Genomic DNA, 17,141 nt, shown 5'->3' with positions numbered 1-17,141 from the left:
TGGCATATAAGTCATGCCTCATTGGCAGGAAGGAAAAGCCAAGAACATTTTGTTTTGATCAAGTCTGAAGTCAGAAAAGCCAAGAAATTCAGGCAAGGAAGAAAAATTTTGTGAAAGTACATAAATTGTTTTGAGTTGCCTAGGAGAGAGAATTTGTCGATGGTGAAAATTTTTATGACCATAAGGAAGATTATGAAAGATATAATTTATTAGTTGAAAGTTATTTGGATTGTTATTCAAGGAAATATGGTGGCTGTAATTGTGAATGGATCAATATGGATGCTTTTTTTTTTTTTTTTTAACAAGGAGAACTAGCAGCAAAATTGTATACAGATAATCCACTTTCACACATAAATATGCAGATGAGTATCAGTTGCAAATTGGGGTTGTACTTGAGTTACACTCCTGCAGAGGTTGCAAAGGTGATTGAATCTTGTGATAGCATTGGAGATGACAGCATAAGAGACTAGTTTAAGAGAAACATTATATTGTTGACATATTTTAAACCAAACATATTTGGACTTTTAATAGTTTCAAAAATTGATTTGCTATTTGGTAACTATATTAGATTCGGTATCACAGTAGGTTTAGGAAATATAATTGAGTCATGTTTTGGTATTATAATTCGAATAAGATTTGCGGTTATGTTTCTCAATTTAAGAACTTTGAATTCTAAGTTTGTACTTGAGGGAAATTAATTAATTTAAATACAATATTTTGTTTCCTCCCATGCCTTTCTTATTATTTATTATTTGTAAGATTTTAATGTTACTTCCGCTGCATAGTTTTTGTGCTAACAATATTTAACAAGTGCACCTAAATTATGCAATCGCATATTGAGATTCTAGCGTTACCAAATAAAAAAGAGACAAGTTGATCTAATTAACATTGTTACAAACTTGTGAAGTTCAATTGGGAATATGAACTATTACATGGAATCATGAATTATACGTCAATTTGCATTTTAGCGAATGGCATAAATTTTACACTCTTGATGCCCTAACCCACCAACTACTGCCACCCATGCAAGCTTGTTTCATATCATACATGCACACGGGGTTCAGGTTCACATGACATGTGCACATTCTTTGCACACATATGCATCTGTTCAGAAGTATATATATTTGTATGTGCTGATGATTGATGAAGGAGCAACGTGTCAGCATTCAGAAGCTAAAGTTATCCATTTGACCTCTGAAATGGTTGATGAGCAGGATAGGTTACTGCCAATTGCCAATGTGGGAAGGGTCATGAGGCAGATCCTTCCACCAAGTGCCAAAATCTCGAAAGAAGCTAAGGAAACGATACAAGAATGTGCAACAGAGTTTATAAGCTTCGTCACAGCTGAAGCGTCTGACAAGTGTTACAAGGAGAACAGAAAAACTGTAAATGGAGATGACATCTGTTGGGCTCTGAGCACATTAGGGTTTGATACCTATGCAGAGGCCATGCTGAGGTACTTACATAAGTATAGAGAATTTGAGAGGCAAAGGGTCAACCAAAGTAAAGCCTCAAATCTTGAAAATGAAGCACATACCCCAATTAGAGCCAGTACTGATAGTACTGATAGTGATGGAAGCAACCTGCAACCTGAAAAGCAATCTGAATCTCCCATTGCATTTGAGTTTAGAGTTCTTGAGAAGGGTCAGAGCTCTAAAATTAAGCCAGCAGCTACAGGATAATTATGATGTACTAGTCTCTTCTTCTTTGAGATGACGAAGTCTTGAAGGAGAGATAAATTACCTAATGTACTTTCTGCTAAAAGTATCAACTTTCCTGTGTTTAAGGGTTGGCCTGAATGCACTAACACACGAATGATTAGGAGGAAGCAGTCCTTCAAGGTAACTTTATTTTAGCAATTATACTCCTTTTTCGCTTCTTGCTTATGGAGGCAAACAAGTCTGTAACATTAGATTAACACAATGAAGTACAGTTGTGGCTTCACAATTTTGAGATAATCAAATTTCACATGTACTACTTCCGCTAATAATCACAGTCAGCTGCTTTTAGTTACTGCAAATTTCTTGCATCTGCTCTAATTATATTAACCTTCATGAGAACGGATCCCTTCTTTAGGCATTCGATTTTGCGAGTTATCAATTGTTTAGAGAAACGTTGCTTCCAACTGACGATTGTAAAGATGAACCAAGGTTAGGTATGTATGCTATCTGAAACAAATATTAGACATTCTGTCCTTAAGCATTCAAAATCCATGCCATGACAGTTTTATATTGATTCCCGGCTATTGATGAGATGAAATCCCCCTTCTGATTTACAACTGTTCTTCAACAATTTGCAACCTTTCCTCACTGACCGCTACCAAATTATGTTATTTGAAAATCACCCGTCCTTATCGAGCTTCCGTCTAACTAATATAGGCTGCAACCTTCTTTTTCTCAGATTTTAAGAATTGAGCTGGAAATCAGTGTCAAAGGCTCGAATGGAACCCCTTTCGTTCTCTGCTATTTTGTTTTCAAGGTGTTGAAAGCATGATTAATCCGCCTGATTTGGCAAATCTTGGCCAAAATAAATTGACCTTCATGCTGATAATTGAACATGACAACACTGAAAATCATACTATATGTCTTGAACTTCAGAAATCCTCATGATGGATGCCAAACAAAGCCTTGCATATATCAAAATTGCAGTATAATTTAATCACGAGTTCTTTTGTATCTCCTTCAGGTTATGTACAAGTCTCCTTCTCCAGAAAGATGCACATTAAACCCCTTCCCCAGGAGTATTAGCTGCATTCATTAGGAATATGATGATAAGACAGATTAAAAACCAGTACATATATTTTAGATTTTTTAGGATTGTAAGCATCTATTTCTTGTCCCATTCTACATTATTAGTCAAAGGTGAACCACGTTTTCACTTTGGCACAAAATAGGACCGATTTTTATAACCCTTTATTCCCTTGAAACCAGTAGTATAATCTTTCATTTGGTGTGGCTACACATGAAATGAAATGATGTGAAACATTAACTATAAAGCATGTGCTACAGTGCTAATATTGTGCTACACACTCGAGGATTATGCAATCTTTCCCATAGAAAAGAACTAAAAAGCTGAGCTTATCAGAACTTTTGGTCAGAGTTAGGGTTTGAGCATGCATCCTAGGGTTTCTCCATTCTCTTTTGGACCACTTCTCCAATATCCTCCTTGAGTAGAATTGCAAGGAAAAGGGACAAGTTCATATTTTATTAGTGATCTCGTCCCCCCCGCCCCCTCAAGTCCCAAACAGCTGGATAAGTTACTACTTCGACGAAAGAAAGAGAAAGCAAAAAGTTGGATAGGAAGAACAAATGCTAAGGAGGCTACTTGAAGTAAAGCAAGGTATTAAAAATGAAAAATGATACTGATGCACCAACTGGACATTTTTAACTCCATATTTGTACCAATGGAAGCGTAAATGGTTTTTTTTTTTTTTAGCATAAATGGTTATTCGAGTGATGCACCTAGTGACATATATATGGCAAGTATGGCCTAGTGACAGTAAGAATTGGTGAGCAGAGAGAGCTTTGACACTTTTAGGAGAAAACCAGTAAAAACTTGTCACCTGGAGTTGAACCAACTAGAAAACTAGATCAATCTAAGAAACATGAATATATATGACCTTCATGCCTACCTCAGTATAAGATATTGAGATATGGTCATGATGGTACCATTAATCTGAGACATATCTCGATAGAGTGGTCTATTATACATTCCTTGTATGTACAGTAGGTTTTAATTAAAGTTTTAATGCCAATGTTTTGCCTTTTTTAAGATGTTAGAAGACAATATGGACAATCTAAAAAGGGAAAGAAATACCAATTCACTTAGTAAAATTTGAGAATGCTGTAGATCGCCTTTTACCTCTTTATTTAGCAGCTAATGGTTTCAATGTGTTTGTTGTCACCAATTCACTTAGATATAAGCTACTGTCACCTTAGTATTGAAGGCAGCACGAGTTCAACCTCAGAAATTAATCTGTGTATCATTTAGACATTAGTCACTTTTGGAGTTATTTTCTCCATATATGTGAATAAAATCGATGAACTTACGTCCTAATCATCCGCTTCGAATATCTATCCAAGACTGTCAAGCTATCTGCTTAATCAACACAAACTATATATCAAAATTTCTAGGCCAAACTTGTAAGCTGCCTCCTAATTATTTCCGCTTTTAGATCAACCTGCTCATCTCAAACTTAAACTTGAAGTGTCATATCTTGACATTGATTGTTTAAGAGTATCAGTCATGTTTCCATACTTGTCTAAGTACACAAAAAGAAGTAGAAATTGAAGCACAGTACCATGAAGCCATATAAATGATTATTGCATAACACTCACGGCAACCATAGAAGGAAATTGACGCTAGCAGAATATTTATCCTTTGCAAGAAAAAGAAACGGAGAGGTAAAATTGAAGGCAAAATGCATCTATCAAAAATGCAAGATTGTTGACAACTCCGCAAAAATTTCATATGGTTAAGCGATACAGCATTGATGAATTCATCTAATTCTTAGATTGCCAGGTCCAACTTGTTTTTTCTGAAAATGGGAATGTTGAACAGTTCCTGATTTAATTGTTTTAGTAATAGATTTTAAAGTTGATGTTTAGGACGTGGATTTAAATGTTTCAGTGATTTTCAGCTCTTACAATTGGAAAGTTGTGTATCTATGGGAATTTGGATTTCTTCCTGCAGGTAAAAAAAACATTTTGTTAACTATCCATAAGATGAAATTTGGGTGAATCATTCCAAAAACCTAAGTTAACTGGTAGAAATATTATCCAACTCCTAATCTCTCCCGTTTCCTCTACGAAGAGAGAGAGGGGGAGAGAGAGAGATAGAGAAGAGAAGAGACGTAGCAATGTGATAGTTTATTAAACAAAAGAGATTATTTATATTATTTTTTCCTTTTGAAATCCGAGTTAATTTTTACATAGGAATTATTAATGCAGTAATTTGGTGAATAAGTAAGATTATTAATGTGGTAAATTGATGAATGAGAGACATTTATAAATTGATTGACAACCTCCAATCACACGAACTATCCCACAAGATCGGTGTCCATGGCTAACCCAACTTACAGCAAGAGCAATTCTCTTGGCAAGAGTACCTCTCATGCTATTAAGACCTTTATTCCTTGACTTATTACGCCTTGAGCAAGCCTCAGAGTTAATTCGATATGCTTTTACTTCATCCGCTTCGGATATTTGCCTTGTGACAAGCGTCAAGGAATGTCACAGTAAGAGTGAAATCACTAGAAAGCACTTCACCATTGGTAGTACTATCAATCTCAAGAGAGATGTTAAGCATTGACAACTGCAGATTTTGGGCTTCTTTTGCTTATCAACAATTTTCGATTCAGGCCACAAAAAAAACATGAGTAGAAAAATTGTAGTTGGGATTGGATCAAGTGCGATTAATCACCACAAAAACGTGTAAGCTGTTGGACATCATACAAAATGTACAATAAGCAAGTCATTTGATAGAGTCACTTATTTGAGCCCTACCTTTTAAATCCATGGATTCTTGTTCTTTTAGTGAGCACGCAAAAGGGGTTTTTAGATACACTTTCTGAAGCTTTGTACCAGAATGAAGAGTCCCCAAATGTGAACAGAACAGGCATTAAACCAGACTATGTAAAGCTAGATGGACAATGAAGATGTTTTGATAGTTGCCAACTTAATGCGAGCATGGTGGGAGGAGCAGGGTGAGGTGGAAGGGAGGCAGGAGGGGAAAGTGATAGATGTCAGCAAATGCAGCACAAGCAATTTGTGGGAAGAGGAGGACAAAGAGGAGAACAGAGAAAGTAACAGAGGACACTGAAATGCTCTTGAAGGAGGCGAAAATAGTTGCTGTCTGGAGTGAATGGTAGGTTGGAGGACCAGAAAAACAGAATATCAATGTTAAAGACTCAGATCCAACAAAAGATTCAGATGCTTTGAAAGTTCAAAACCAGGGATTATTCTTAATTTACTGGATGCAGTGGAAATTTTTCATGTAGCTCATGAAAGAGAGGTAACTTCGCTTTTTCAAATAACTAGCTGAAATTATCATTAAGTGATGCAGCATCCCACAAATTAATATAGAGAATTATATTTGACCTCATTGTGCAATTATCCAGAAGCACATCTACTGACAGAATGTATTGAAAGAGTAGAGAAGATGTGGACAAGGAAGAAAAAAAAATGGTGCACATAAAATTGGAGCTTAGAAGGTTTCAAGATTGCGGATATTTTTTAAGGAAATAAAACATCTTCCTAAATGAGGTCAGAAAGTCAACCCAAGTAGCAATCAAGAAGTGCACAGATAACATGTTGGAGCAGGAAAAAGAGCCCAAGAAAGAAAAAAACCTTACATAGATTAATCAATATATTCGATGTACAAATGCTTCTACAAAACCCCATCCATCCTCAATGTCTGGTCCAACCCAAAAACCAGATATTATGACATGAGCACTTGAGCTTACATTAAAATAATGGGAGATGGGATCACAAAAACTTCTCCCAAATATCATCCCATGGATAGAGATCCTATTCACAGCAATCATGCCCCTAGCTGAACAGCTTCCCCAGTTAAAGTCAATGTCTGCAAAAGTCATACAAATTGTCAGATCCTTACAAACAAAATTTAAACAACGATCTTCCTAAATGTATCACAGCAATCTTTTTAGAAGCATTTGGAAAAGGTCCCTTCCTCTTACATTACAAACAGAAGATTAGTTCAACTGGGCAAAATACTCTGCTCTTCTTTTTTCTCGTTATTTTGTGTTTCTTGTCAGTTATGTTGTTTTCTTTTTTTATTTTATTTTTTCTGTTTGGGCAGGAGGACTGTAAGCATATGCGTGGCTAGCTGCCCAAGATGGTAAGACAACATTGGAGAGAGAACCATGCATTTTGGTACAAAATCATACAGAATAAAGACTTTCAGCATTTATGTAAAGAAGTTTCATGCAGGAAAAGAAAATCAGAGTGGACAGTAGGAAGTAGAACCGACAAAGCTGATATACCAGCGAAAATGTAAATGGAGTGGAAAAAGAATTTGTGACAGGGGAAGAGTTTCTAACTGAGAATCTATTACTACAAATGGGAAAGGCTTCAGGCTATTACTCAGGATCAAGCATCTAGAATCAAATGGGTAGATTTTTAGTTGTGTAAAAGAGATGAGATGGTCTATTGTTGCAAAGAGAGATGAATTATGAGAAGTCCAAATATTTCCAACCATTACTTTCAGTTTGAAAACCAAAATCGAAACAAGCTTCCAGCAACTCTTGACTAAGAAAATGAAAGGCCAACATAGAACATGTTTTCTTTTCTATTTTTTAAAATTTTCAACAGAATTGAAGATTCAGACACTAACAAGGACAATCTCCAGCTTTCAACAATGATATACTTAGACAACATGATCCATGATGACAAGCAGGCTATGAATCAATCACAGAGAAGTTTAGTTTCTGTGAGAAAACATGAATAACAAGAAAACTGGACGTCATTTGGGACCAGGACAATTTTTTTTAAGCAAAAGATCACAGTGTTGATGATGACCATAAGAAAGTACCAAACAAAAAATGTAAAGAAAGAACTTTTACTTGTAGTTACTGGAGTTAGAAGCCTTCCACCAGCAATTTCCCTTTGGCATATTTCCTACAGCAAGCCATAGTAGAATAAGCATGGTGATAGTATGCCAATGATTGGTCTGTATTATAAGACGTAATGCTTTTTTGAAAGATTTCAATATAATACATGATAAGAGAATTGCAATATATCTTAAATCATACATTCGATCTTAGCCTCAACATGCATACTCTATGTGTTTATCCAATGCCATATGAAAATTAAGATAGTGTGACCAATACAGTCAATTTGCCTAAGATTAATTATAACAGAAGAAAATCCCAAAAGCTGAAAAAATGTGCCACAAAACCATAAGTATGCTTTTCCATGTTGTTGATACTTTGCTATGTAAACATGATTTTAAGTGATTAAGTACCATGAAAGTCAAGCAATCAACTTTTGTGTATCCTAAAACATGTTTTTAATCAAACCTAAGAACAAGCGCAAGGACCACAGATCAGAAAGTTGCAACACGAATATCTTAAGCATTATCTTCTTCACACTCTAAATTAGTTAAGATCAAGGCTTAGACAAGATTAGTGTCATTGACTACTGCTAAATTTAATGATTAATGTAATCATGGAAACTTACAAAAGAGGAACTTGCTTAAAGAATTGCCAGCTATTAACCTTTATCATGCCCAAACCACACAGAGAAACCACTTTCTGTCATCTAAACTTGTTTGTACTATGCTAATACCAGAATTATTCCCTCTTAATTAAAGCTGTTGACCAAGGTTTACAATAAACAATAGAATGAACCTCACATAGTAAAACATATGCAAGAGCCTGCCAATAGCTCAGAGAATCTTTGTCCATGTTCCATCTCAAATTTCCATTGAACCTCGAGAGGAATTAATATATCAGTTTATAAGAACCACCAAAATAGAGCAAATAATATTGAATTTCATTGCCTGGAGACTCAGGAGAACTAGACAGGCTCATATTTATTAAGCCTTGAACCATTATGTCAAAGCATTATTTTCTACACTCAATCTAAAACCTGAAAACATTGACCTCAAGGAATTTGCTGCCATCAGCCATCCTCTCAATGCATATATGTGCAAGAAATCAAATGTAATTTTTTTCTTAAGATAATTTAGAGTGGGAGGGAGTGGAATGCAGAATCCAGAGGGGGAAGGCAATAAGGGCGTTGGAAATCAAACCTTTTGTCCTAACATGGGCAACAAACCCCTAATACTAGGCCATATTCATCCTCCTGAATATTGAGAGGTGTCCTGCATATAATGAAATGCCCCCCCCCCCCCCAAAAAAAAAAAAGCAACCAAAACACACCAGGGGGGAAAAGAAGAAAAAAGAATCCCACTTCACCAACAAACATACTGTAAATAAAATCAATGACCTCAAGGACTTTGCTGCCATCAGCCATCCTCTCAATGCATGTGCGTGCAATAAATCAAATGTAATTTTTTCTTAAGATTATTTAGAGTGGGAGGGAGTGGAATGCAGAATCCAGAGGGGGAAAGGCAATAAGGACGTTGGAAATCAAACCTTTTGTCCTAACATGGGCAACAAACCCCTGATACTAGGCCACATTCATCCTCTTGAATATCATGAGGTGTTCCTTCATTAAACGAAATGGCACTCCAACCAACCCTCACCCTCTCCCTCTCCCTCTCCCCGCCCGCCCCCCACACCCCCCCCCCCCCCCAAAAAAAAAAAAAAAGCAGCCAAAACACACCAGGGGTAAAAAATGAAAAAAGAATCCCACTTCACCAACAGACATACTGTAAATAAAGTGAACGATCAAACAACAGTTGCATTACAGTTCTCTTAGGCCTTTAATCAAACACATGGTGACTGCTCTTGAAACAAGAAATTCTCTTCCAAACATAACGATCCAAAAAAGCTGAATACTGAAAATATACACTAAATTACTTAAAGAAAGTAATCGAAATGAGAACACCACTACTTCAAAGGAGGTTCGGAAAGTTAAAACTTAAAATATATAACAAACCTTCGAGCAGCAGAAAAACTGCAAAAGCAGCAGCCATTAGCAACTAGCAGGAGGCTTTTACCTAAGAATTATTATACCTGAACAAAGGTTCTGGGCTTCCTTAATAACCCATTGAAGCCGAGCGCGAGTGGAACCATTACACATGCCACCATTTCATCGAGCGCCAAAACTGCTGATGGCGGGCAACCACCGCCTTCCGAAGTTGCGAGCCACTTCTAGCTCCTTGGTGATAAAAGGGTCAATTTAAACAATCAACGGTTCCCCAGTTCCATGGTACAAAAATTGCACTACTGTTTATTACCGCATGGTAATTATGAAGAGGCGTAAATAATATTAGGGATAATTTCAGAAACCTCCCCTGAGGCTTTTAACAATTTCACTAACCTCTCCTAAGGTTTGGAAATTTTTTTTTTTTTTTCATTAACCTCCCTTGAGGTCTATGATTTGATAACAAAATCAGTCCATCTCTGAAAAAATATGAGTCAAAAATTACTTCTAGGAGAGAGATGAAAATTTTGTTTCACAAATGTCCCTTATCCATTTGAATCAAAGTGTATTAGCAAAAACAATTATCAGTCAAGATGTATTGCAGTCATGATTGTCTCGAAAAGTTTTATGATCTTCAACTAAAATTATAACTTTTAAATACTAAACCAAGAACAGTAGAGATTGTTTACCTGACTTAGAGGTATGCTTTATGTGATTTTACATAGAAAAGAATATCCAATTTTGCCTTTCTTTAACGTCCTTTTTCAACCGCTTTCACGAAATTCCTTTGATACAAAGGTTATCTCTTTAGTTTTTAAACCAAGAGGAAAAATCCCTAAGAAAAGACTTGTTTTTCTATTTCTTTCCTCCGTGCTTCCTTTGTTTATATATGATTGAAATGTGGTAATCTTGTATATTCCGCATTACTGCTCATGTTATTAACAGATAATTTTGTCAATTAGTTGATTTGTGCCATAATTACTTAATTCTCAGGTTTTATTTTCTAATCTCAAATAATGTATTGGGGTATATAAGTAATTTCACGTTAGGTGATGTCAGAAAATGGACCTCTTATTCTATTAGGAGATGTCAATGTAATTTCTCAAACCTCAGGCGAGAGAGGTGAGTGAAATTGTTGAAAATCTCAAGGGAGATTTCTAAAATTATCCCTAAATATTATCCACTAGTTCAGTTCACCAAATTGACAAAATAACCCTTGACAAATTTGCACTTATAATTGGAAGGAGCCAACGTTCTAGTGCTTAATTGTATTTATTATCGAAACGGCCTATTATTAAAGATTAAAGAAACAGCCATGCTGGATGTGAATTACCAAAGAAAAGGATTTTCTTTGTGTCCATCTTTTTGTTCCTTTTATTACATTTATGTCTCTTTACCTTCTTTCCTAGCACATGACAAATTCTCTCTAATCTCTAATGGGAAGGTAAATTTAGTATACTAATTTATTTATTGGCCCCAAAATGCTAAAATTATCAAAGCTTAAAATATTTTAATGGCGTAATTTTCTTTACATAACTGAAATACAAAAAAATTTACTTGATGCGAAACAGGAATTGCACTTTGTGGATATACCAATCTCTAATTTCATCAAGTTTGAGCGTTTAAGCAAGCAAAATATTACAACTTCATAATCATGAGAATGCAACCTGTGCATGTGACAAGACCAAAGGTCCGAGAAGACCAACCTGTTGTTATTGTCATTTTCAAAATGACGTGTATTATAGAAGCATACTTCAAATGTTTGCAGAGTAAACCTCAGAGTCGCAGAGAATGGAGAAGAGCTTTATCCAGACAGAAAAAGAACCTTCCTCCATTCCCCGAATAAGTCAAATTCAGTTCCAACAACATAAGGGAGCATGAAATTTCTGAAGCAACAACCAACAGAGAGCCCATGATACTGCAGAAGAATGAAAGAGTTCTTGTGCACTCGGACAACTTGAGGGATTAGAACAAAATTTCTCTCACACAGCAAGAGAAAGAGATATAAGGGTGAACTATTATTGAATGCCACCCCACTTAGGTTCAAAAAAATATGTATAGCAGCTCCTGAAAAATCAAATAGCGATAACGAATAACCTCAAGCAGATCCTATCGACGAGGGTTGAGAACAGAGGTAAAAGGAGCACAGTTTCCCTTCCAGTGGATGATTTCATCGATCAATATTGGCATCAGGTCGGACAGCATCAACTAAAGTTGCATCCAGTTCACTAAACTAACGCAAATGCATTTGCTCACTAATGCTATGCTCCCTTAACAGCATCTGGGAATTATTTCACTCAACCCAGGATACAACATGCTGCAGTTACAAGATTGAGTAACGCTGTTCTGCACCTCAAGAGTCAAGACATGTCAAGAATGTCATTCGAGCTCTCTTTGGATCTGTGTTTTCGTTTCTTACTCCTGCATGCAAGTAAATGATGTGGACATAAACATGTGCCACACATAAATATTTACATATTTACACACACACACACACACACACAGAGATCAAAAACTCCAATCATCTAAGGGTGTAGGGTATTACTTGTCATGTGAACCAGGATCTAGACATGATTTTAGTTTCCTGTCAATGTGCTTCACGTCTTTGGAAGTGGGGGTCTCAAGCTTATTTACCTGCACAGATTTTCAGCAAATTTTTGTGAGGTCGGAGTAGTAAATCACTAAGCCACTTCCAACAATTATAACAGAGATATGGCCATACGTCCACTTCTATCATGAGATTCGAACAACATAAGACAATTTCATACCGAAGAGTCAACAGCATTTAGGAAAACAGCAAGATCTGAATTACTAAGGGTAGGATGCTGACGTGACAAAACGCTTTTCAGATATCTGCAACAAGTCAGTGTCAAATTATCTCAGACAGCAAACCAGTTAGACCTTCATAAAACATTAACTTAGATTTCTCAGGAAGTCAAACCTCTCAAAGTCGAAAATTCCACATGCCTCATTGGACCTGCGTAAGGCTGCCAGCGCCAACTACACCATATCAGAGGAAAAAAATCTGTTATTTCTTTCAATGGCACTCATAAAAAAGACCCTGTCCATTACGATGAAAAACTAACACCACCTTTGATATAGCAGAAAAGCTGAAGTAGGAAACTAGCTTCTCAGCACAAGCAAAAGCATAAGAGAAGTGTCATCTATAGGTCATCCATCTACCCTATGTAATGTGTTCAACTTGGTTGTAGAAGTACTTACTCCCTGACAACTTATTCTTTGCCGAAGTGTAACCCAAACTATCAGTTAATTACTCTGCCACTACTTTATCTTCATTGACCCCAAATATCTCCTGATAACTCTAACCGTGAGATGTACAGGACACCTACGCAATGTGCAGCTTTTTGATAGGAAATGACAATACTTGGACCAGAGGCTAGTAAGGGCAAGACAAAAGGTTATAGACAAACTTTTTCAACTTTGTTAAACTAGAATCAAGAAAATTACCCAAATAGAAATAAAAGTTAGTAGCAGAGAATAAAAAGTGTCATATAAATGGTAATAAACTGTATTTTAGAATCTTTTAGGGTAAGCAGTTATATAATTAGTTGAAAATTTATACAAGGTACAATTCCAGAGTGAACTTGAGAAGTACCTAAAAAAATTAACACACAACTAGGTAATTGATAGCTCTAAAAGAAATTAAACGAATGAGCAATTATAATGTCCTTAAATTCCAAGGACTGCAAAATTCAGGTTTATCCAAATGTAAGAATTAAAAATATAAAATAGAAACTGATACATCCCAAACCTTTCCTCCAGACAGACAGAAAAAAGCACTGTATAAATCAGCAAAGTTACACAAAATAATAATAATAATAATGAAAAAAAAAAAAAAAACCATTCAACAAGAAAACCAATAATGCAAAACTTCCCTTTTTCATGACATGTATTCAATTCATAGAACACGCAGAGCATAAAAAACGTCAAACATTCTATAGGAAGGGATAGAAACTAATGATTCTCATTCGAAGACAGTGGATCTGCCACCAGGGAACATATTCAGATAATAAAAAATGTCATAAATCCGATAGGAAGGGCCAGAAACTAATGATTCTCACTTGAAGACAGTGCATGTCTCCAGCAAATTCTGGGCTTAAATTTGAATAATTCAGTATACGGCAGAAGGAAGACTAAATAGACAAGGGTGCAAGATACAATGACAGAGACACGAAAATGCACCAAGGAGTACTTGGTAAGATGGAGAATACCTGCCCGGGAGGGAACAGAAGGGGTGCATCAGTACGCATAATTTTATCCACTTCTACCTTTGCTGATTCATGCAAACTCTTTAACACAGGAAAAAAAGAAATATTCAGAAGTCAGTAGGATCCTGTGAGCAGTAAAAAGTACAGATGCTAATAATGACAACAAACCAATGGAACCATCACATGTTTCATTTAGCTGATAAGGAGATTCGAGGACGATCAGAGGCTAGCATGGCAGGAAATCATGCAGCATTAATAATATAAAACATTTAATTGAACCAGGCGAACACTTTAGCAACTAAATCATGTCAATTAACATGTACCAAGAAGAGATCACATTATCTAGAAGCCATGACTTCTCAATAAAGTTGGAATAACATTAAAAGGTATTACTTCAGCAATTCATAGTCAAATGAGTTACTGGAATACAAGAACATGGATATGTCTGTTTACACAATTGATTTCTTGTAGTGGACATAGGCCACAAAATCAAGCATAAATACTTCTAGAAACTTTTTGTCAATAATTACCCCTAGCATCGCAAGTTGCTCTTCCTTTGCTCCACAAAACTCCTGAAGGATAATGAAGGATTGTCACACTTAGGGACAAAATGAAAAATCCAGAATTATGTAAACTAAGACTATGATGCTGGTATAGGAAGGTGAATTAAACTTCTTAACAACAAACACTAAAATCAAGATGAGACCTCAACATCATTGAGAAAACCATCAAGTGCACGGTAAGGTGCATAAACAATAAGATCAAATCCCAGACTCTGCAAAGGAAACCCAATGTGAAATGTTTGTCAGAATACTAGATAGAAAGCAAGAAATGCAACACTCAACCGAACAATAGCCATACCTGAAGAACCAGCATCTCATTGTTAAGGATCACCTGATGGTCTTGTTCAATCCCTTTTCCAAGCTCCTCTGCAGAGACATGATTCTCTTCTGCCTTGCAAGCTGCATATATGCATGTCAACCTGCAACGAGTAGAACCAATTGATTCAGAAAAGTGGCTCAGGGTTGAATGTAAACAAGAAAAACTGTATTTCATCCGAATCAAGTAATGACTGAACCCTTAACCCTTAGTAAATTATACTGAAACTTATACATTTTTCGGCCCGGGGGTACAGGGGAGTTGGAGAGAGAGAGAGAGAGATAATGCTTACATGATGTGCTTTGGCTGATGTTCCATCACAGACCATTGCAAATAAAATCTTTTGAAGTAAATGAGAGCTGTTGCCTGCAAAGAACTGAAGAATTGAGAAGAAAGCTTTGGATTAAAACCACTTTTGTTTGATATCCAGAGTTAGACTTGATTCAAGAAACAAAGTCCATACCTGAATTTTCCGTGGAAACTTAAAAGCATCACACACATCTTGGATTTTGAACTCATAGAATGCCCGCATCAGTTGTTCTTCCTCGACTTTTAGTGGCTTCTGACGTGAGTGATTATCACCTAATAGCATCAAGAAAGATAAACAGCCAAAAAAATTAGTAACAGATAATTTCTTTCAAGATTAAATTGAGAAACTTAAGGAGGAATTTGCAAGAATTATAAATGCTGTAAATACAGAAAGAAAATTCAAAGCAAGCAAATTTACCATTCTCTTTTGCATCATTTGGATGTTCAGCATAAGAGAAGGACCCATCGATGTTCACGTCAACCCTTGTCGACCCATACTTCAGAGTAAACAAAGCCATTAGCATAAAACGAATGTCTGTCCTTGTAAACACAGAAAAAATGTCCAATGATACCTCTAAGAACCAGCATTCTGAAATTTACAGGCGGCTATAACCATCCCAGATTAATGACTCTAACAACACCCCCTCCCCCTCCAATCCCCCGGGAGAAAAAAAATAGGGTATCACAAACCATATAAATGTCCAAAACAACTTCTTAGGCTATCCACATTCGAGGTGAACATGTGCAATTACTCACATTAAACTACATTTCCGTATGCTACAACTTCTCTTCTGATGGAGGACCAAACACAAGCTTAAGTCTGTTCAAAAGTTTGATTATTACTTGTCGAATGTGGGATGGAGCCAAATTTAAGGGCTGCACTCCAACAATCTATAACTTGGACTAAAGCAGATGATGTCATCAGTAATAGGTGGCATTCCTTCAATTTACAATAATGAAGATATAATCTTGGTGTAGTTAATAAATAAATCCAAGAAAGAACATCAAAACCTTCTCCAGTGCTTGTTTGGCTCTTTGATTTGCTGCTTTGTACTTTTCCTTCTACAAACAAGAAACCAAGAAAATAAGACACCATAATCAACAGAGGCAAATAATCAAAGATAAAACTAGAATCAGAGAGGGAGAGAGGGGGGGAATAAGGAAATTACATCCAAAAAAAGAGAAACAATTATACTAAGTAGTAATACAAGTTTTCTTGATTTTCCTTTCATAGAATTTCCAACAAACAAATGGAAAAGGTAATCTTGGATAAGATAAATTGAGCAAAGAAACGTGAGATTACAAGATCTTGGGGAGTGAAAATCCACTTGGCTCGGTGAGTTGATGTCATGAAATCCGCCATTTTTTATATCTTTTTCTTTTCTTCGTCTTCGAGCTGTGTGTCTCTCTCTCTCTCAGAAAGACCACTGTTGCGAGAGAGAGATTTGAAAGGGGCTTTACAAGAGAGAGAGACTACAGTGCTTTAGATGCATTGACACGAAATAGGACCATTTGTGATTTTAATACCTCGGGTAAAATACACTAAACCCCTTGTGATTTGGGTTATTATCATAAAACTTCCTCATTGTTTAAAAACCCACAAAGAACCCCTCGTGGTTTGGACTAATTTGGGTAATGAACGAAAATCGTCCAATTTGACGGAAAGTGAATTACACGCACTTGATAAGCGAGTGTGATAACAATACATCAAGGGTAACGTGGTAATTTTATATTTTCTTTTCTTTTCTCTTTTTTTCCCTTGTTCTTCCTTTTTCTTCTTTCTCCTGAACTATTTGGAGTAGAAAAACTGATGCAAAACTGAAGCAAAATCAATACCAATCTTTGTTAATCTTACTTTTCTTTTTTTCTTCTTTCCTTCTCTATTTCTTTTCCCTCTCTCTCCCACCTACTGGTGCAACAAACCAGAAAGTAGAGATGGAAGTGTGTGAGTGGTAACTTTCTTCGAGCTACGAAAAGGAAAAAAAAAAAAGCAAAAAGATTTTTGACTTTGAAAGACTGAGAAAGAAGCAGCAAGCAGGAAGATTGAGCACCAGAAAATCCTTTGACAAAGAATTAATGGCATCCACTATCTTCATACAGGATCGGCGCAAGGGATCATTCATCGTGACATCAAATCAACAAGCATTTTGCT

General features: G+C 36.2%; 2 protein-coding genes across 5 annotated transcripts; one reads left to right on the top strand and one right to left on the bottom strand.

Moving 5' to 3' along the window:
* The first annotated feature begins 1,070 nt into the window (after positions 1-1,070).
* On the top strand, positions 1,071-1,682 carry LOC113724602 (nuclear transcription factor Y subunit B-4-like). The gene has a single exon (XM_027247489.1). It carries the CDS (start codon positions 1,071-1,073, stop codon positions 1,680-1,682), a length of 612 nt encoding a protein of 203 aa, XP_027103290.1.
* Positions 1,683-6,326: 4,644 nt separating this feature from the next.
* LOC113727634 (cyclin-H1-1) lies at positions 6,327-16,512 on the bottom strand. Of its 4 annotated transcripts, XM_072076293.1 has the most exons (16): positions 16,293-16,512; positions 16,001-16,051; positions 15,408-15,486; positions 15,144-15,262; positions 14,973-15,046; positions 14,663-14,783; positions 14,508-14,576; positions 14,332-14,373; positions 13,805-13,882; positions 12,514-12,572; positions 12,341-12,425; positions 12,118-12,206; positions 9,662-11,993; positions 8,374-8,450; positions 7,583-7,637; positions 6,327-6,582 (listed from the first exon to the last, which is right to left on the bottom strand). In XM_072076293.1, the coding sequence occupies exons 1-13, from the start codon at positions 16,350-16,352 to the stop codon at positions 11,933-11,935; spliced, it is 987 nt and encodes a 328-aa protein (XP_071932394.1). In that variant the 5' UTR covers positions 16,353-16,512; the 3' UTR covers positions 6,327-6,582; positions 7,583-7,637; positions 8,374-8,450; positions 9,662-11,932. The 4 variants fall into 4 exon arrangements, with proteins under 4 accessions (XP_071932394.1, XP_071932393.1, XP_071932395.1 ...); XM_072076292.1 differs by lacking the exon at positions 8,374-8,450 and having other exon boundaries at positions 9,585-11,993; XM_072076294.1 differs by lacking the exon at positions 8,374-8,450 and having other exon boundaries at positions 9,646-11,993.
* Between the last annotated feature and the right edge of the window lie 629 nt (positions 16,513-17,141).

The sequence above is a fragment of the Coffea arabica genome, chromosome 2c (assembly GCF_036785885.1).
Source record: "Coffea arabica cultivar ET-39 chromosome 2c, Coffea Arabica ET-39 HiFi, whole genome shotgun sequence".
Taxonomy (NCBI): domain Eukaryota; kingdom Viridiplantae; phylum Streptophyta; class Magnoliopsida; order Gentianales; family Rubiaceae; genus Coffea; species Coffea arabica.
Note: the sequence above shows the minus strand (reverse complement) of the source record. Positions and strands in the feature narration are given on the sequence as shown.